This window comes from Mesoplodon densirostris, chromosome 2 (assembly GCF_025265405.1).
Source record: "Mesoplodon densirostris isolate mMesDen1 chromosome 2, mMesDen1 primary haplotype, whole genome shotgun sequence".
In the NCBI taxonomy this organism is placed as follows: Eukaryota; Metazoa; Chordata; class Mammalia; order Artiodactyla; family Ziphiidae; genus Mesoplodon; species Mesoplodon densirostris.
In genome coordinates this window covers 166,470,040-166,491,251 of record NC_082662.1, presented here as the reverse complement: position 1 = coordinate 166,491,251, position 21,212 = coordinate 166,470,040, and the positions used below count along the sequence as shown (strand labels likewise).

The following is a 21,212-nucleotide window of genomic DNA, read 5'->3' as shown; positions in this document are numbered from 1 at the left end:
TGGCACCGATCCTCTGTGTGGGAATCTCTCCGCTTTGCCCTCTGCTCCTCTGTTGCTGTGCTCTCCTCTGCGGCTCCGAAGCTTCCCCCTCCGCCACCCGTAGTCTCCGCCCTCGAAAGGGCTTCCTAGTGTGTGGAAAGCTTTCCTCCTTCACAGCTCCCTCCCACTGGTGCAGGTCCCGTCCCTATTCTTTTGTCTCTGTTTTTTCTTTTTTTCTTTTGCCCTACCCAGGTACGTGGGGAGTTTCTTGCCTTTTGGGAGGTCTGAGGTCTTCTACCAGCGTTCAGTAGGTGTTCTGTGGAGTTGTTCCACATGTAGATGTATTTCTGATGTATTTGTGGGGAGGAAGGTGATCTCCATGTCTTAATCTTCCGCCGTCTCGAAGGTCACCTTTTGTGGTTTTAATTCAGCATTTTATATGATTCCATTTTCTCTCCTTTCGTAGAATAGCATTTGTACTTATTTTTTTACTTCTTTTAGTGGTTGCCCTAGAGTTTGCAATATAAATTTACAGCTAATTCAAATAACACTATACCGCTTCATAGGTAGTGTGAGTACCTTATAATAACAAAATCCTAGTTCCTTCTTTCTGTGCCTTGTATCATTGCTGTAATTCATTTCACTTTAATGTAAGCATACATAAGCATATATATATATATATATATATACATATGCGATAGATAATGGAATGCTTGTTGCTATTATTATTTTGAACAAAGTGTTATTTGTTAGAATAAGAAAAGTAAAAGTTTTTATTTTACCTTCACTCATTCCTTCTTTGATGCCCTTCTGTTGTTTATGTCAGTTTATGTTTCTGACCTTTATTATTTCCTTCTCTCTAAAGCACTTCTCTTGCAAGGCAAGTCTACTGGCAACAAATTTCTTCAGTTTTTGTTTGAGAAAGACTTTATTCTCATTCACTTTAGAAGGATAATTTTCCAGTGTACAGAATTCTAGGTTGGTGGTTTTGTTTTGTTTTTTTTTTCTCTCAACACTTTAATTATTTCACTCTATTCTCTTTTTGTTTCATGGTTTCTGAGGAGAAGTAGGATGTGATTCTTATCTTTATTCCTTTATATGTATGATTTTTTTTTCCTCAGACTTCTTTCAGGATTTTTTCTTTATCTTTGATTTTCATATTTTGAAAGTGATATGCCAAAGTATAGTTCTTTTTTGGCATTTATCCTACAAGGTGTTCTCTGAGCTTCCTGGATCTGTGGTTCAGTGTCTCACATTAATTTGGGGAAATTCTCAGTCATTATTGTTTCAAATATTTCTTCTGTTCCTTTCTTCTCACTGTGATATTCCCATTATGCCTATGTTACACTTTTTGTATTGATAGTTATCCCACAGTCCTTGGATATTCTGTTTGTTTTTTTCAGTCTTTGCTCTCTTTGCTTTTTGGTTTTAAAGGATTCTGTTGATATAGCCTTTAGCTCAAAGATTCTTTTCTCAGCCATGTCCAGTCTACTAATAAGCCCGTCAAAGGTAGTCTTTGTTTCTGTTCCAGTGTTTTTGATCTCTTACATTTCTTTTTGTTTCTTTCTTAGGATTTTCATCTCTCTTCTTACATTGCCCATCTATTCTTGCATGCTGTCTACTTTATCAGAGAGCCCTTAGCATATTAATCATAGTTGTTTTATATATTTTTAAATTCTTTTAAAGGGGAATGAGAGCCCTGAAGACAAATCCCCCAGTTGCTGGGGAGGAGGCTTTATAAGCTGGCTGGTGTTGAGAGAGGTCAGGAAGCTTTCAGAGCTGTTGCAGTAGTATGGGGGACAGGGGAGGTCTGAGGATGCTGATGGCAGGAAGGATCTTTTTTTTTTTTTTTTTTTTTGGCCACATGGTGCAGCATGTGGGATCTCAGTTCCCCGACCAGGGATCAGACCCGTGCCCCCTGCATGGGAAGTGCAGAGTCTTAACCACTGGACCGCCAGGGAAGTCCCAAATCATAGTTGTTTTAAATTCCTGGCCTGTCGCAAGAGGGAGGAGATGTGAGGATGTATGTATATGTATAGCTGATTCACTTTGTTATAAAGCAAAAACTAACACACCATTGTAAAGCAATTATACTCCAATAAAGATGTTAAAAAAAATTAAAATTAAAAAAATAAACTCCTGGTCTGAGAATTCCAACATCTCTGCCATATCTGGTTCTGATGCTGTCTCTTCAGATTGTGTTTTTTGCCTTTTGTTATGCCTTGTAATTTTTTTTCCATAGCTGTATATGATGTACTAGGTAATAGGAACTGCGGTACATAGGCCTTTAGTGATGTGGTGATGTGGGGGGAGGGGATGCATTCTAGAGTTCTGTGATGCCTGGTGTCCTCCACTCTCTTTGGGATCCAAGAAGAGTTGTTGATTTTTCAGTCCATTCAGCTTTTACTTATTAGCTGTGAAGTGGGAACCTTCAAGCTCCTTGCATGTGGAAGCAGATTAAACAATCTTTATACTTCTGAGATAAATCTAACTTGGTCATGGTAGATTATCTTTTGGACATGTTGGATATAGTTTGCTAATATTTTGTGAGGACTTTTGCATCTATATTCTGACTGAATTTCCTTTCTTATAGTCTCATGACCCTTTTTTTTGGTAAAAAGTTACAGTAGCCTCAGAGAATGAGTAGAAGAATATTTCCTCTTTTTCTTTTCTCTGGCAGAGTTTGTATAAGATTGGAATGATCTTTTCTTTGAAAATTTAGTAGACCCTACTTATAAAACTATCTGGAACTGGTATTTTCTTTGGGGTATGGTTTTTAAGTATTATTTTGATTCTTTAATAATTACAGGACTATTTCAACTCTCTCTTCTTTAGTCAGTTTTAGGTGATATTTTTCAATTTGTCGATTCATCTAACTTTTCAAATTTATTATAGTATTTTTATTGTCTTTTTAATTCCTGCTGTGTCTTTAGTTATAGGCACCTTTTTATTCATAACATTATTTCTTTGAACCCCCTTAATTTTTTCTCCATTATCCTGGTCAGGGAACTAAGATCTGGCAAGCCATGTGGCACAGCCAAAAAAAAAAAAAAAAAAAGAAAAAGAAACAACTTTGGGCTTGTTGATTTCTCTCATATTTGTTAACCCCTTTGTTTTATATTTGTACTTTTCTTCTCTCTTTATTATTTCCTTCCTTGTATATTATTTGAGATTCCTTTGTGGTTCTTTTTCTAACTTCTTTAGTTGTATACATTCAGCTTTTTTTCATTAACATTTAATTTGTGGTCAGAGAACATGGTTGGTTTAGATGCATACTTTGAAATTTGTAGAAAGTGGCTTTGTGGCCTTGTACATGATAAATTTGTAAATGTTCCATGTGTGCTTGAAAAGCATATGACTTTAATTTTTAATGTAGAATTTTATATGTGACCATTCAATTAAGACTTAATTATGCTGTTCATATTATCCATATTTTTTGCTAGCTTGATTTATAAAATAGTGAGAGAGATATATTGAAATCATTAAAATGGTTTATGTATGTAATTCTCCTTGTAGTTCTGTCATTTTCTTTTTTAATGCAGTTTGAAGCTTTTTATTGTGTGCATATATGTTAAATTGTTATATCTTCCTGGTAAACTGAACTTATATGTAGTAATCCTCTCTACCTTTAATGCTACTTTTTATCTTAGTCTGTTTTGTCTGATATTACTGTAGCTATGCCACCTTTCATTTGATTAGTATTTGCACAATATCCTTTTCCCTGAAATCTTTCCTTGTCGTAATACTTTAGGTATGCCTGAGACAATCTCATTTTTCTCCATTGGTGAATTTAGTCTCTTTATTATTATCATGGCTACTTTTGGACTTGTTTCCAACTTTTTACTTCTAATTATCCTGTTTTACCTAATTTTTTTTAACTTTCCTGTCTTTTTTAGGATTAAGATTTTTATCTTTTTGCTGTTGTTGTTTTGCTTTTTTCATTTTTTTTCCTCCATTGGGTTGGAATGTATACTCTATTGTTTACTTCTGAAATTTTCCATGCTTACTGAACTTTATAATGTCTTTTATGAATTTTAAATTGCGTGCCAAGTTAACATAAGCTATCATATATATATAAAAGAATTAATAACTAATATTCTCAAAAACAACTTTGCAAATAGTAGGCTTTTAATAAATAGTTATTTGCTGATTGGTGTTCTTCATATGTATGTAACATTTTAATTTTAATTTGATTAAATTTTCAAAGTAATAAATTACAAATTTATTATTTTCAACATCTTATATTATTTTGGTGTTTCTTATGAAATATCCTCTAGGAAAGTGGTTTCAGTGTGTTAATTTTCTTTTTTTTGGCCACACAGCCAGAGGGATATTAGTTCCCTGACCAGGGATTGAACCCAGGCCCTTGGCAGTGAAAGTGAGGAGTCCTAACCAGTGGACTGCCAGGGAATTCCCCTCAATGTATTCATTCTAAGTTTATTCATCTCTTTAAAACTGTTTGCTGTGTTGGACATTACCTGACTATATATAGTATAGCATTTACTGTCACTTTTTATCATCTAATTTGAAATGTGTGTACTTGAAGCTTTTTTTTCTGTTTTAGATCATTTTCATACAGCGAGATAGTGGTAGGTGCCCTAATCTTTTATCTAAACTATACATTACAAACTGCATAGCTTGAGCTCTATTTTTCAAAATTATTCTTTATCAGGATTGTTAAGCCAAACAAACATTAAGCAGTAAATTAGACCATATTCTACAACAAACTTTTAAGTGAAATGAACACTTATGATTTGGTACCATCAATTCTTAATTACTATCATCTCATTACTCATTCAACTTTAATTTTGCCCACATACCTTGTTTTAAATGATTTGAGCTTTTGTCTAATTCTTAATTTATCATATAGTTTCTTTTTCCATTTATAGCTCCCAAGGCCTTCAGTTTATCAGCAGGATTATTTCTATTTCCTCTACTACCTGATACTCTTTTTTTAAAAATTTATTTTATAGAAGTATAGTTGATTTACAATGTTGTGTTAGTTTCTAGATACTCTTTCTTAGCAAGAGTTTTTTCTTTATTGGTTTCTTGTTAATCACATATTTTTAACTGATTGAGTGTCCTTTTCTCTTCCACTTTAGAAAAAAGAGAGTTTCAATCATATTAATTGTGTTTCTTTTGAGAACATTTGAACTCTCAGCCCTTCCCATTTATCACTTCCCAATCAGAAAGAGATAATCAGAGTAAACTAAACATGTCAGCTTTCTTTGTGGTAGTTTCTAACGATATCTAACTTAAAATTTCGGACCCTTTTTTTTTTTAACATATATATATAGCATAGGATAAAGTTTTTTAAACACTTTTTAAATATTCCTATAGAATTTATGATACCATTTTATGAAAAAAAATACCTTTTATTATAAGACTACAGAATTGTTATGTAATTGTTTTAGAAAGTGTTATTAACAATTTAGTGTCTGGTTTTCTAGACTCTTTCTACGTATATATATACATTTTTCCCCTATGAATTATTTTTTAACTATGTTGTAGATTCAGTAGGATAATGCTGACATTTTTCATGTTCTTGCTTATGGATCTTTCTTATTATTTTTAATGGTGGCATAAGTATTCCAATGTATGGATGTACCATATTTATTTAACCTATCCTTTCTGTGTATAAGACATTAAGATTATTTCCATTGTTTCTCAAAGTACTCAGTGAATATATGTGTGTGTGTGTGTGTCTGTATATATTGTGTGTATATATATATTTGCATATTCGTTTTTCTACAGCATACATTTTTAAAAGATGAAATTGCTACATCAAAGCAAATATATGTTTTAAATTTTAATGGATATTATTTAATTTCTCCTCAAAAATATATTGTACTGGAACACTAACATATTGCCAGTGGAATTATAAATTGCTGTAACCACTTTGGAAAATTGTTTGGGAGTATCTGTTAAAGCTGACCATATGCACATACTGTGGTCCAGCAGTTCCATTCCTGGATATATACGCAACAGAAATATGTACATATGTTCGCCAAAGCACTATTTCAGTAATCAAAACCTGTAAACAACCCAATGTTCACCAACAGTTGAATGGAAAAAGTAAATTATAATGTATTTATACAAAGTAGTACTCTACAGCAAAGAAGATGAATGAACTATAGCTAAATTCAACAACATGGATGAATCTTACAAATGTAATATTGAGGTAAAGAAGCTAGACACAAAATATATTTTGTATGATTCCATTTAGTTAATGTTCACAAACAGGCAAAATTAATCCATCATGTTAGAAGTCAGAATAGTGGTTTCCTATAAGGGGAGCGTATAATGGGAATGGAGCATAGAGAGACTTCTGGAATTCTATTTATTCTCTATCTGTCCTGGAATTCTATTTATTCTCTATCTCTCATACTGGTTACATGGGGCTATTTTGCAAAAATGCATTGAGCTACACATTTATGATTTTATACCTTCCTGAATATGTGTTCTACTTCAGTCAAAAGTTTACAACAAAAGGGTGCACTTTTTTATATATAAAACTTTCAAACTCCTACCAGTAGTGCCTATTTTCCTGTATTCTTGCCACTCTGATAGATGTAAAAAATTTTTTAATCTGATAGACATACAAAAAGATCAATTTGTTTTTATTTTTATCTTAATATTAGTGAGGCTGGGCATCCTTCTGTATATTTTTTAAGTCTCTTTCTTCTATAATTTCCCTATTCATGTTCTTTACTTTTTTTCTATTATAGTGTTCATTTTTCATACTGATTTGTAGACACTTTATATATTTTGGATTTTTGGTCTATTATATGGCAAAATATAATGTTTTAAATAAGAAGTTCAAACTAACAAAGTTATTCAGTAACATGTGTTAGGAAAAGTTTCTTCTAATAAAAAAAACTATTCTCTAGTTTTGTGACCAACTCAGTTCTTAGGAGAGTAAAATCAGCCTCATTAGCTCCAAATCTGCACTCTAATATGGAGTTCATATAGAATAGATTCTATTTGAAGGCCCTTGTTTTATTCATGTATATTAATATTGTTTTTCTTGACTAGTCTGTTCTTTGCTGAGAACAAACATCTTTAAACAAAATCTCAAAACATAAGTTTATCCACTGAAATTATATGTTAAACTTAGTTTCTTCTTCTGGTTTCTCTTTATGCCTTTACATTTCCTAATATGGAGAGGACAAATAATATTGAATAGGTTTTGTTTTATTTGTAGTAAATTGCATATTAATTTTGTATTATGTTTTTATAAAACAGCCGTTTAAAAAGTGTGCCGCATGCTATTTCCTTTACTCTCTCAACCAGTACCAAATTTCTAAGTGATCTCTTAACTAAAACATTTTGTTTTAGTAACTCAACTAGTCTGATGTAGTCTCACTGTTGTGTCTGCCTCTTTATGCTTTTGGTTGGGGATGCCTTATTGACATAATATTTAGTTTAAATGTCTTCTAGACTTTACCATATTTTAATATTGCTCATTTTCATTCTATAGTGGCCTGTGAATGTTTTTTACTTATTTCTGTTTTTTCTTATAATATGTAATTCATAGACGCTCTGCTGTTGCCCGAATTCAGGAGTTCTTCAGGCGGAGAAAAGAAAGAAAAGAAATGGAGGAATTGGATACCTTGAACATTAGAAGGCCACTAGTAAAGATGGTTTATAAGGGCCATCGCAACTCCAGGACAATGGTACCATATACTCATGACATTCTTTGGAAGAACTGCAATTTCATAATACGAATTCTTTTCCATAATGATTATTTTCATATATGCCAGTGTGATTCCAATATATTATTGCACCTTCACAGTTATCTCTTTACCCTAATATAGTTCTTTTCATCCTGTAATATATTGTGAAAGACCATCATTTTTTATAAGAAAACTCTACCCTACTGAGGAACTATCATAGAATTTAAAAAATTTTAGCTTGTACAAGTAACCATTGCTTCTTTTTTTTTTTTTTTTTTTTGCGGTACGCGGGCCTCTCACCGCTGTGGCCTCTCCCGTTGTGGAGCACAGGTTCCGGATGCGCAGGCTTAGCAGCCATGGCTCACGGGCCCAGCCACTCCGCGGCATGTGGGATCTTCCCGGACCGGGTCATGAACCCGTGTCCCCTGCATCAGCAGGCTGACTCTCAACCACTGCGCCACCAGGGAAGTCCCCACTGCTTCTTTTTTGCTCTCTCATACTTGTTGTCTACTTTCCTAGTAGATTTTTTTAGTTCATATTAGTACCCTTTGTTGGTTTTGGAGAGAAAGATTTGGATACATGAAATCCAGGTTCCTTGCAAAATATAGTCAGATTAATCATAACTCTTTTAAAGATTGACAAGTAAAAATTTGTTTTAGTCACCTTGTCTTTCTAGACTTTAATTTCCTCATCTATGAAATAAGAATAGACCAGATGATCTCTAAGATCTTTTCAAGTTTTTATAACCCAGAAGTCTATATACCCAATGCAATATTAACTGTTTACTAAGAGAATCTTGTGAGATGATTAACATAACTGTTACTCCGAACCATTCATATCTAGAAAGTGTCCTCATATATTCATTGAGTTATCAAAAAGTATCTACAGAATCAGTTTTAATCTGCTTTCTTTAGAGTCAAGGCAAAAAGTAACTTTGGGATGGGGAAATAATTAGCTGTCTCTATAGATATCATTGGTAGTAATAATTTAATCATTCTGGAAAGCACACTTATTATTAATAGAAGTAACCAATTTATATTTCTTGCATTTTTCCAGTTAAAATTTTGGATGAAAATAATTAGGGACAGGAATGGAAAAAAAAAAGACTAGTAAATATAAAAGTAATGTAATTCCAAGTAACAACAAAATTGGCTCCCCTCCTTTGCTTTGCCAAAAATAGCAAAGTAGCAGCTGTACATAAAATGATTTCGAAAATTCTGACATGAAGTACAAAGGTTTTTGATGGTTCATTCATGTGCATCTGCTGAAAACTTCCATCATAACCGTTCTAACACATCCTTTGTCTCATGGCTTCATAAAAGTAAATATGTATTTATATCTTTCCTTCTTGATTGTGAGAGCTTCTAATAGCTAATAAAAAGATTGGTACTTTTTGTTCTTTTGGCATAAAGCAAGATACAGGAGGGAACAATTCATTTTTTTCTATGAGTTGTTATTATCTTGTAAAAGCTAAAATGGAACCGTTTTTGGAAAGTTCAGTAACATATATATATATGTTTCCATTATACTGTTCAAAATGCAGAAATCCCATTCATTCATTTATATATTCATAACATATTGTTATTAACTCAGTTAATAAGTTATTAACTCAGCACCTACTGTGTGCCAGGTACTGTTTCAGGCACTATAAATATAGCATTGAACAAAACAAATCCCTGTCTTCATGGGGGACTTTTCATTACTTACTGCCACTTTATCCCTGCTGATAAATCTCTATCATGAGTTCAATATACTAGAAGACAAAGGCTCTCTTCAATTTTTTATTTTCTGAGCTAATTAATTGTTTTAACTTGAGAATAGAATAAATCTTTTTTAATAACTTTGATTTGAATTCTCTTATCATTTCCTTTTTTTAACCCTTAGATAAAAGAAGCCAATTTCTGGGGTGCTAACTTTGTAATGAGTGGTTCTGACTGTGGCCATATCTTCATCTGGGATCGTCACACTGCTGAGCATTTAATGCTTCTGGAAGCTGATAATCACGTGGTAAACTGCCTGCAGCCACACCCGTTCGACCCAAGTAAGATGACCTTTTATAAGGCAAGGGCTAGAAATCATTAGTATGATTAATCAGCTTCAACTTTTTCCTAGTTGTTAATATAAAAATAATCCAAATTATCCTAGTAGGCAGCCACTAGGGTCAAGTATTGCTATTTGGGGTTTAAAACAAAAAACACTTATAACCTGCTTTTGGCAGAACATATGGGGAAATAGGTTAAAGAGTTTATACTCCTAAGAGTGCTTCTAAGTTTTATCAGCTGTAAGAGGTTTGGCTGATTGAACTTTTCACTACTTAACCAAATTGAACCTCCAAGCCTTTTAGTCTTCACATGTCTGAATTAATTTACCAGAACAAAGGAGCATTGGCTTGTTCTTGCCTTCCATTTGAAATTGCCCGTGTTTCTCATAAAAGAGCAGTAAATAAGAAAAAAATTTGAGTGATTTCAAGACAGTCTTAAAATTGTGTTCTAGAGTAACTTTTAGGAAATCTTCAAAATAATATTCTCAGTTAACAATTAAATGTATCAGTACAATTTCCATTCTAACTCAATTTTGCTGAACATAAACATACATGCATATATACATTATAAATTTACATGAATTAATGGCATATTTCTAAGCTTTATATTAATGTGAACATTTTATTTCTAGTTCTAGCCTCGTCTGGCATAGATTATGACATAAAGATCTGGTCACCACTAGAAGAGTCAAGGATTTTTAACCGAAAACTTGCTGATGAAGTAAGATTTTTATTATACTTATTATAGAACATATGTCACTTTGTTCCTGAACTGCTGTTTTAAGAAGAATCAAAGCAGCTCATTTTGTTATTAGTTGGTAACATAAAACAAGTTAATTCATTTAATGAGGTCAAATTTTAAGAAAAAGAAAAGTCAAGAATAAAACATGCCCACAATACTAGAGAGGTAAAAATTGGAATATTATTTGGATAAGTAGAATATTGATTATTGGTAGTAACAGATATAGTATATTGTTGTTTAAGAAAAATAGGTTGACTATTTGTGCTTATTGCAATGAAGAATCATTAAAAAAAACCCACTATGTCCTTTTAAGAAAATAGTTTTACTATAGCTGTTCTCCATAATCATAGCCAAATAGGTAGCAGAACAAACTATTGGAGACTCTTTTCCTTTATGATTATATTTTAAGATTTCCTCAGCTTCTGAAGCTACTGTTATATCACTAGTTTTCAAACTGAGTTCTCTGAAGCTCTAGGTTTTTTACAGGATTGGAAGCAGGAAGATGGATGATATGAAAGCTAAACCCTGGGCATTTCCTTCCCAACTGCAATGAGGGTTTTCATTTTTGGGTTTCCATATAAGATTTCTTATGAAAATAAGGATCCATTGCATTAATCAGCTACTAACTAATTGTTGAACTTCTGTGAAGAGGGGAGTGCAAATAAGGTTGATACTACCCCCTCTTAAAACAATAAAATAAGAGTTCATTGCTAAAAATATTAATGAGTTGGAAAACTAGTTCTCTAGACCAAGGTTGACAGTTCACAGTGAAATTCCCACATATACTTTTACTCGTTTAATAGACATATAGAAGACACTTGGTGTATGTCAGGCACAGTGCTGAATTTACAAAGATAAACCCTTCCTTCAGAACTTAAAAGACTAGTGGAAAAAACAGACATATAAACAGCTAGAATATAGTGTGCTCAGTGTCAGAGATGTACACATAGTGTTTTGGAAGCCTGTAGAAAGGAACAGCCGTGCTTCCAAATGGAATAGATGGGATGGGAAGGTCTTCACAGAGGAAATAAGAATTGGACTGAGTTTACCAGGCATACAAGGATCAAAGGAACATTTGAGACAGAAGGATCAGCGTGTTTCAAGTTACTGTAAGGTAAATGAACCACCAGTGTGCTGAAACCTAGAGGACACATATGAAAGCAGCTCAGTTGGACTAAAAAGCTAGGTTGGGGCATGGTTGTAAAGGGCCCTGTCGGGCACCCCCATGAGTTGAAAACGTATTGTAATGCCACTGGGGGACTGCTGACCAGGTTAGCATCTTCTTCTTCCTCTCATGCTTTCCTTTCTTTCTTCCTGTTTTTCCTTTGCCATGACCTTCGCTTTTCCTCTCTTTTTTCCTTTGCCTGTGATTATACATTAGCTCCCTAGGTGTTCATGGATGTTCATTTAGTCCAATTCTTGGTACTTAAGACACAATTCATTGGTAACTCTTATCCAAAGGTTTACTTTTCAAGATCACTTTGCTTCAGTCAAGGTAACATTTTTCTTGAGGGACCCAAGTGACCCAGGGATAACAATTTAACACTACTCTGTCACTAGAAGTATCAGTTCTACTAGATGGGAAAATAATAAGCAGACACAAAGTAGACTGCTCTGGAAAACAAATTATAAGTAAAAATAAATTGAACTCTTGAATGTTTTAAGTAGCCTCAAGGTTTGACCTTTGTCTTTCTGCCAGTTGAAAGAGTAGTGTTCTCTGATCTTACTCTGTCGAATGCAAGTTAAAGTAATTATTTGGCACTGAGTAGCCTTAAGGTGGAAATGTAGACATATATAGATACATATGAAGAATGAAATAATTCCTGCTAATTTTTTACTGTTCTCCTAATCTCTAAGGAAAAGGTACAGTTACCCTGTGATCTTTGACATGGTTATTTAACTTGCCTCATAGGTTATAACTCGAAATGAACTCATGCTGGAAGAGACTAGAAATACCATTACAGTTCCAGCCTCTTTCATGTTGAGGATGTTGGCTTCACTGAATCATATTCGAGCTGGTAAGAACTGTCAGTGTACTATTAAAATCATTATTATATTTGAAAAACATTATTATTTAAGATCTACTTTAAAGGGATTTATTTTTAAGAAAAAGGGACTTCCCTGGTGGTCCGTTGGTTAGGACTCCGAGCTTCCACTGCAGGGTGCATGGGTTCGATTGGTTGGTAAGGATAAGATCCTGCGTGCCATGCAGCACAGCCAATAAAGTGAAGTGAAGTGAAGTAAAAAGTAAAGTAAAAGTAAAAAGTAAAGTAAAAATTTCCTTAAATTACAAAATCAAGGCAGCTTAACTTTTTTTTTTTAACACGAGAAGTTTATTTCTTGCTGACATTAAGTCCTCTCAGAGGGAACAGGTACATGGAAGGCAGCTTAACTTTTGAACAAGGAGTTCTATGAATTCTTGATCTTAGTACAGTAATTTATATCCCCATGAGCCAACTTTATTGAAAAGTGTCAAAGTGAAAAGATGAAGTCACTTGAAAACTTTTATCAGCTGTGCTTTTCTTCTCAGAGTGGAAGATCATACCATAAACCTTAAGATACGTTATAGTAAGTACACTTTAATGGTAGGTTTGGTCAAAATCAGCCACAGCCCAGACAAAAATAAATGTTAACGTATTACTACAGAGGTTGAAACAGATAGCTCAGTATGTTTTTTTCAGTATTTTTTTGTTTTAGATGGTAAACTGTGAGGTTCAGTGCCACAGATACAAAATTGTGTATATTACAACTAATATCCAAGAAGGAATGGAATAACCTGTGTTCATAACAGTAGAAAATATCCAGTATCCATTATAAACAAAGTGTTTATTACTCTTCACTGATATCACAAATTTCTTCATATGTTGGGTATTATTTAATAATAACCACCACCACCATTTATGGAATACCTGTAATGTATCAGGCAATATACCAATCATTTCACAGATTTATCCTCAGTTAGCTGCAGCCCTTTACAAAGTAGATTATTTGTAATAACTCACCCCAGGTCACATAACTGATAAATGGTAAAACCTGAATTTGAAACTAGCTTCCAAGCACTTACTCCCCTTTTACCTACAAATTTCACTTTCGGGAACACGTTCAAGTCATGGATAAGACATGCAGTCCTCTGGATGACCTGATCTCAAACTGCTTTTCTAGTGCATGCTTTCCTTCTGTATCCACTCTGGCCCTCTCTGAATTTTGGGGTACATCAAAGTCTTTCCCAACTCAAAGATCTTTATAATCATGATGTCCCCTCCCATCCTCACTCTTTGTTAGGATAACTTCCATTTCAGACCTTCAGGTCTATATAAGCAGTAGATTATGTATCACTTTCTCAGAGGGTGGGGAAGGGAGAGCTAAGTATTCCAGGCAAAATAAAGAGTATGTAGCATTTGTCTAAGTCCTGGAGGAGAGAGACTGTAGTACATCTGAAGAATTGAAAGAAGCCCCTTATGTCTGTAATTAAAAGAGCTGGAGAGAAAATAACCCTCAAATTGTAAATATTAACTATTACAAGGAAAGAGTGAAAATTTCAAATAGTCAAAACAAAAAATAAACCTAAAATGTAAACAGAAAATGTTGGTAGTCCAACAAAATATTATTGTAGTACTTCTAATCACTGTTAACATCTTTTGATCTATTTTCTTCAGTAACAATCAGTAACCTTTAAAATTCACTTGGATTTCAGATTTGAGGAGGCAGCATTTTATAGAACAAGAAAAACATTTGCTGATTATGACAACTAAAATTTGCTTGTTCTTATGAAGAGTTCATCTGGTGAATGGTTCTTCCTGAGTTTTCCTATAGGAAACTAATTCTCTTTTCATTTGTGCAAGAATCTATTTTATTTTTTCTAATAAATTTATTTATTTTTGGCTGCATCGGGTCTTCATCGCAGTGCACGGGCTTCTCATTGCGGTGGCTTCTCTTTGTTGCGGAGCACGAGCTCTAGGCGTGTGGGCTTCAGTAGTCGCAGCACGCGGGCTCAGTAGTCGTGGCTTGCAGACTGCAGGCTCAGTAGCTGCGGCGCACGGGCTTAGTTGTTCCTCAGCATGTGGTATCTTCCCGGACCAGGGCTCGAACCCTGCATCGGCAGGCGGATTCTTAACCACTGCGCCACCAGAGAAGTCCAAGAATCTGTTTTAAATAGGTGCTAATGTGTCAATGGTTTGTTAATAGTTATTACCATCCTTCTTTGATTTTAGAATTAGATGTTTTATAATATAAAGGTTCCCTTTCTTCTATTTCTTTTTGTCAGCAATCAAGGTTTATTCAACTTAACTCACCCTCTTGTTTCTCTTAGGTAAAAGACTAGATAGAAAAAGGTACCCAAGAGTTTGTATTTCTGCTGCTTTTATCCTTAAGATGTCTAGTCATTTGATGAGTCAACTACTCCTTTCCTCTCCTTCCCTTCATTGTCCTGTATTCCAAGTACAACAATGTCTGTGTATTCAAGGAGAGTTAGTAATAGACTTTGGTCATGGAAGCACAATCTAGCCACAGAATGCTTCAGCCTTTCCATTACTCCACAAGGCTTCCTGGGAAGTCAGCTCCATCCTGCTTAAGCTGTGCTTTTTAATGAAGAGTGCACTTTAAACCCCCTTTTTAAAACTACAAATACCTGGTTCCTATCCATTAAAGATTCTCATTCATTTCATCTGAATAGGGTTTGAGCTCCTGCATTTTAAAAAAGCAACCAAAATTATTCTCATGAATGCTGTACTAAAGACTTTTAGTCTAGGCAACTTCTTGAGAGAGAAAGGCAGTTCTGAGATTCCTAGAAGTTTTGACAGGCTTTGGAGAGATGGTGTGTGAACCATTCTAATCTTTTCTAAAATCTTTTCTAAAAATCTGATCAATTTACTCCCCTCCTTAAAATTCTCCTGGGCCTCCTCGTGCTCTTAGGATAGAGTCCAAATATGTTAACATGATTTATAAAACCCTGAAGCATCCCTTTATACCTCTGGACCTTGGTACATGTACATCTAGATAGCCATAGTGTTCTCCACGATGGATCTATAGAGCGTAACATCATATTGAGCTCACAGGCACTTACCCAGTCATACGCAGATTCACTCCATCAATTATGGTAGCTTTACTCCAGAATATTATCCATATTCATCTACCTTGGTCTCCCTGTTTCTGCTCTCGCCTTCATACAATCTGATTTCCACAGCACAGAGGGAGCTTTTTAAAACACAGGTCAGGGACTTCCCTGGTGGCGCAGTGGTTAAGAATCTGCCTGCCAGTGCAAGGAACATGGGTTCGAGCCCTGGTCCGGGAAGATCCCACATGCCGCGGAGCAACTAAGCCTGTGCGCCACAACTACTAAGCCTGCGCTCTAGAGCCCGCAAGCCACAACTACTGAAGCCCACACGCCCTACAGCCCATGCGCTGCAACTGCTGAGCCCACGTGTTGCAGCTACCAAAGCCCGCAAGCCTAGAGCCTGTGCTCCACAACAAGCAGCCACCGCAATGAGAAACCCACTCACTGCAACTAGAGAAAGCCCGCACACAGCAACAAAGACCCAACACAGCCAAAAATAAAAATAAAACGTGGGTCAGTAAACTTTTTCTTTAAACGGCCAGATAGTAAATAGGCTTTGTGGGCCATGTGGTTTCTGTTGCAGCTACTCATTTCTGACATTGTGGTGCAAAAGCAACCATAGATAATGTGTAGATCAAGGGCATGGCTCTGCTTTAATAAAACTTTATTTACAGAAATAGGCTGTGGGAGGATTTGCCCAGGGGCCATAGTTTGCTGACCCACTTTTTTAAAATATACATTAGGTTATGTCACCCTTGCTTAAAAATTCTCAGGGACTCCCCAGCTGCTCTTAAAATAAAACCCAGACTTCATACGCTGATCTACATGACCTAGACCTGCCAGCCACTGAGTCGACACATTCCAGTTTTCTCCTCGCCCACTACATTTCAGCCATAGATGGCTACTTTCCTCCTCCTCAGGTTCATCAAGCTTGTTAGCATATTTAGGACCTTTTCACTGGCTGTTTCCTCTGCTTTTTAGGCAACTTCATCCCCCAGCTTCACTAATAATTGAACATACAATTGAGGTCTCAGCTCCAGTGTTACCTCCTTAGAAAAGTCTTCCCTAGTCGCCCAGTGTGAAGTTGTTTCACGTGCCTTCTCACACCCTCCTTCTCATTCAGTTACTCTCTGGTCATTGCCTGTTTCATCAAGTACTTATTCTAACTTCATTTCTTTATTTTTGTCTTGCTACACAGATTAAAGGAGAAAAATACATTTCTTATTTTCTGTTTTTCTCCTCTAGAAAGTGAGCTCATTAAGACCAGAGACCTAGTTTGTCTTATTCACAGATGGATAGCTAGCTTCTAGAACAGTGCCTAGCATATAATAGTGTTTCGTGAATGAATGGGTGAACGAATGAATGAACTTCTAGTACCAAATCTTTAGCTAACGATGAGTCTTGTATTGACTGTGTTTTGTTGGAACACAGGTTTCCTTGGGGTATTTTTTCATATCTCCCTTGTCCCCTCCCCACACCCCAGCAAACTTAGTATCTCTTCATATCTTATCTTTTCCGATCAAAAATAATTTCTTGAAGAAATATTTCTAACAGAGAATTACAGGAACCTTTCCACAAATGTAAACCTTACTTACAGGAGCAATTTGGTGTTGCCAACTTTTGAAAACAGTGGATACAGAAGTGATTATTTCTAGCTTTCATTTAAAAGAACACAGTGTTCTCAGATGTCCGTGGTCTGTAATTGCCAACCAGAGATTTGTGAAAGTGTTGAACTGCTTAGCAGTTTTACTACCTCAGTAGCACTTTGTGGACAAAAAGATTTCATTTAATTTATTCTTAGAAATTGGGTTTATATTCTGAGAGGCATGACTCGGCAGCAGTTAAGTGAGGAGGATTTGAGAGACGAACAACTGTTCCGCCCTCTTCCTCATGCCAGAAGCCACTGTCAGTTACTGTGTGACCTATATAAGAGACTCTGTGGGCCCTCACTCGACTTCTTATCGCTTGCTTTGGACTCTGCAGAATTCTAACGTCTGCTGTAAACTCCTTGATTTGAAGGCTGTGACATTTCCTCCTTCCCCTCCATTTCCCCATCTTCATTCGTAAGTGTGACAACCAGAAAGAATTTGGGTCACCCTACGCATTTTGAAATAGGCTGACAATGCTGCCTCCTGCTCCACTAATATGACAGAACAGGTCTGTTGAATGTAGTCGTTGTATCCTATTCATGATACTCTAGTTAAGCAGAATAGCAACTTCATGTTTTTTCTCTCATGAAAGTATATCACACAATAAAAGTAGTGTAATCTCCTTTATACTAACATCCCTTAGGTAGCCTTTTATTGATCAGAAAGTCTTCCACTGTGTTTAGATTCCTTAGTGACCTGTGAAGGTCTATCATCATCTTATTTTGTTCATTTATTTTACAAATGTGTATTGAACACTTATTATATAATAATAACTAAAATTCGTATAATTCAGGTTACAAATCATACACACATACATTATCTCATTAGTTTGACATTAAAATGGAGTTGGCGTAGAGGGGATTTAATCTAATTCACTTGGACAATTAAACATACAATCCCTTCTGTATACTGGTGTTGTTGACTTAGAATCCAATGGGAGTGTTTAAGCCTCTGTAGATAATAAAATCTCAGGATTCAGTTTTCTCTTGGTGTTGACAGTGGGACTGAACTGTTTCCCCTGTGTCTAAGCCTTTCTTCCCCCAGCTTACCCTGGAGAAATCTTTCTGTGATAGAAAGGGTTCCATGCTAGTGGTGGTAGTTATTCGGTACTGTTGCCTTCTTTACATACCCTAATGTAATATATCTTATCTTAGTAAAACTTATGTTCATTTATTTGATAAACCTTCATTGAACCTCTTGTACTAGACCCTTAGGACATAAAAGAAATAACTGCCACCTTCCCAGGAGCTCACAGTCTAGTCTGTAAGAAGATAGGCCAACAAACTATTACTGTAATTATTATACGACACATATAAAATATTCTGGAATGTGAAGGAAGGAGTTCATAATTCTGCAGGTTGGGTATTTGAAAAAGTCTGGGGAAAGTTTCACACAGGGAATAATAGTTGTTATCGAGATGAGTAAGCAGAACCATTATAGCTAAAGAACTGGGTGAAGGTGTCCCAAGCAGAGGAACAGCAAGTGTAAATCATGGAACTTGAGAGGACGTGCCGTGCTCACTCGCCGGGTTGTAATTGTACACTCCCTTGAGTGTTCAGTCTAGATAAGCTCCTTGAGGACAGAGACTGTGACTGTTTGGGTCACCACTGTATCCTGGAACATAGCAGGTATTTAAGAAATATTTTTATAAACAAATACACAGATCCTCAAGAATGACCACCAAATTCTCTCGCACAGCTTGCCTCTCACTCCCCTCGGTGACACCTGGTACACCTCCTAGGGCTCCCAGACTCCCAGGAACACAGTTTGAAATCACTGCAGTAGACCACAGTAGATCAAGATCTTTAGGGCTTTTTCTTTGTACTTTTTATATCTTTGGAATTACATGAATATTCAACGTTGAGAGTGCTGTTTCCTTTACTCTTTGTCTCTAGGGGCAAAAATAACTTTTCTACACACAGCTGTGAACTGATTTTTACATGATGATGTTCTGAATTGTATACATTTTAATCCGTTTTAAATAAAAGGCATTGAAAATTATTTTAATTGTAATAATAAAGGTATTTCTTTTTGTCTCATATCTGTGTTTTCCAGACCGGTTGGAGAGTGACAGATCAGAAGGCTCTGGTCAGGAGAATGAAAATGAGGATGAGGAATAATCAACTCTTATTGGCAAGCACTTAGATGTTCTGAAATTTGTATAAGACATTTATATTTTTTTCTTTACAGAGCTTCAGTGCAATTTTAAGGTTGTGGTTTTTTGGAGTTTTTCCCTTTTGGGGGGATAACCTAACATTGGTTTGGAATGATTGTGTGCATGAATTTGGGAGTGTGTGTAAAACAAAACTAGCGAAATGTTTTAAAAACTTTTTGCCATGTATGAGGAGTGCTAGAAAATGCAAAGTGCAATATTTTCCCTAACCTTCAAATGTGGGAGCTTGGATCAGTGTTGAAGAGTAATTTTCATTATAGTGAAAATATTGGTTCCAATAAATTTCTACACTTGCCATTTGCATGTTTGTTGCTTTCTAATTAAAGAAGTTGGTTGTTTTAAGATATCCTGACTTTGACTATTTAATGCCTTGATACCTTGACCCACGTTTTCCAAATCTTTTCTTGTAACATAAGGTTGTCTTTCTCTGTTCTTTTCTGGATTAAATAACCTTTTCAGTTTTGACTTCTGTGTGACAGAATCACATAGAAGAGCTTTTTTTTCACTTCTCCTTCCAAAGTACTTTATCTGCACCCCCAATCATCATCTTTCATGATTAGTGGTCCCTCATTACCTGAGTACAGGGCTTAGGCTATGAGCAATCCCAGAGCATCATGGATACTCACACACCATATTAGCACAAGCCAGTTCCGAGAGCTCTGGCTTCTGGCCTTCCTTTCTCCAACTTCTAGATTTCAACTGAAAGTGTTGACCATCCAGTCTTCTAATTCCTGGTCTTCCTCCTCTCTGGTGTCCACCTTCACTCGACTTAAGCCATCTACACCCAGGTCTGTGTCTTACCGGTTACGACTTGAAGCTGCTCCTGCAGACTTCACCCTTCAGTCATCCTCTCTCCTGTCTCCTAAACTGTCATGCTGCTCACTCTCGTTGGGCCATGAACAGACTCACAGGTATGGCCAGGCAAAGCATCCCTCTCCCGTGTGGAGACCAGGAATGGCTCCTCCGCGGAAGATGGCTGCAAGCCCAAGGACACCTGCTGCTGAGAGAAGAGAGACTGGCTTTCTGGATAGAGGAAAAATAACTCTAGTTGGCTCGGTAACTTCAGTTGGACTTCAACATCTAGCTCTTAGCCTGGGCAGGACGCATATGTCTCCATATTAGGAATATGCTAAATGGTCAAAGGGAAAGAAAGGAGTTAGTTAGAAGTTTAGCCAAACAGGGCAAATGTGTGATTTCCAAAAAGTGCCAGGTCTCAGCTTCTGGTACCCAAATAGTTACGTGATCTGCTCAAGCCATGTGACTTCTTTGGGCTTCTGTTTCCTCCTCCCTCAGGTAGAGGTAGACATATTTGCACCACCTATGTCCCAGGGGCTGTGTTAGGACCCCATGAGAGGTTGAAGGGTTTACAGCATAACTGAAAAGACTACTGCGGCGCATAATATGACACTACATAATATGACAGTAAGAGGGATTATGCTATAGAGAAGTGCTGGGAAACCGACAGCCTGGACTGGAGTACTCGGTGGGGTCAAGGGGGGACTCTGGCGGGAAGAGCACCGGGAGAAAATCAACGGCGTCTGTTCACGCTGGCGCAGGATGTGGATAGTGGAGGAGGCTGGGCAGGTGGGAGTTCAGGGATTCTGAACTTTGTGCTCAGGGTTGCTGGGAACCTAAAACTGCTCTAAAACTGTTTTTCTTTTTTAAACCCAAACATTACAAAGTGGTATTTGTCCAAGGAATCAGGCCCCCTACCTTTAGCGACTTTGTAGTTTTGGTGTTGTATGTTATAAAGGAGCAGGGCGGGCCAGACAAGCAGTCAAGGAGGCAGCTAGGAGAGAAGACATTCTACAGAGGCGCAGAGTTCATGAGTCCTGGCCGTGTCCATGATCCAGTGTTTGTTGCAGGGGAGACACTGGACCCCAGGGCTCACCCACTTAG

The 21,212-nt window shown here is 36.2% G+C and overlaps 1 protein-coding gene across 8 annotated transcripts in view; it reads left to right on the top strand.

Moving 5' to 3' along the window:
* Positions 1-19,657, top strand: part of DCAF6 (DDB1 and CUL4 associated factor 6) — a 165,299-nt gene extending 145,642 nt beyond the window's left edge. For all 8 annotated transcript variants that reach the window (XM_060091305.1, XM_060091308.1, XM_060091304.1 and 5 more), the window contains 5 exons: positions 7,517-7,655; positions 9,540-9,696; positions 10,329-10,417; positions 12,351-12,456; positions 19,196-19,657. In XM_060091305.1, the coding sequence (XP_059947288.1) occupies positions 7,517-7,655; positions 9,540-9,696; positions 10,329-10,417; positions 12,351-12,456; positions 19,196-19,260 (556 nt within the window). In that variant the 3' untranslated portion in view covers positions 19,261-19,657. The remainder of the gene's footprint in view (positions 1-7,516; positions 7,656-9,539; positions 9,697-10,328; positions 10,418-12,350; positions 12,457-19,195) is intronic.
* The last annotated feature ends 1,555 nt before the right edge of the window (positions 19,658-21,212 follow it).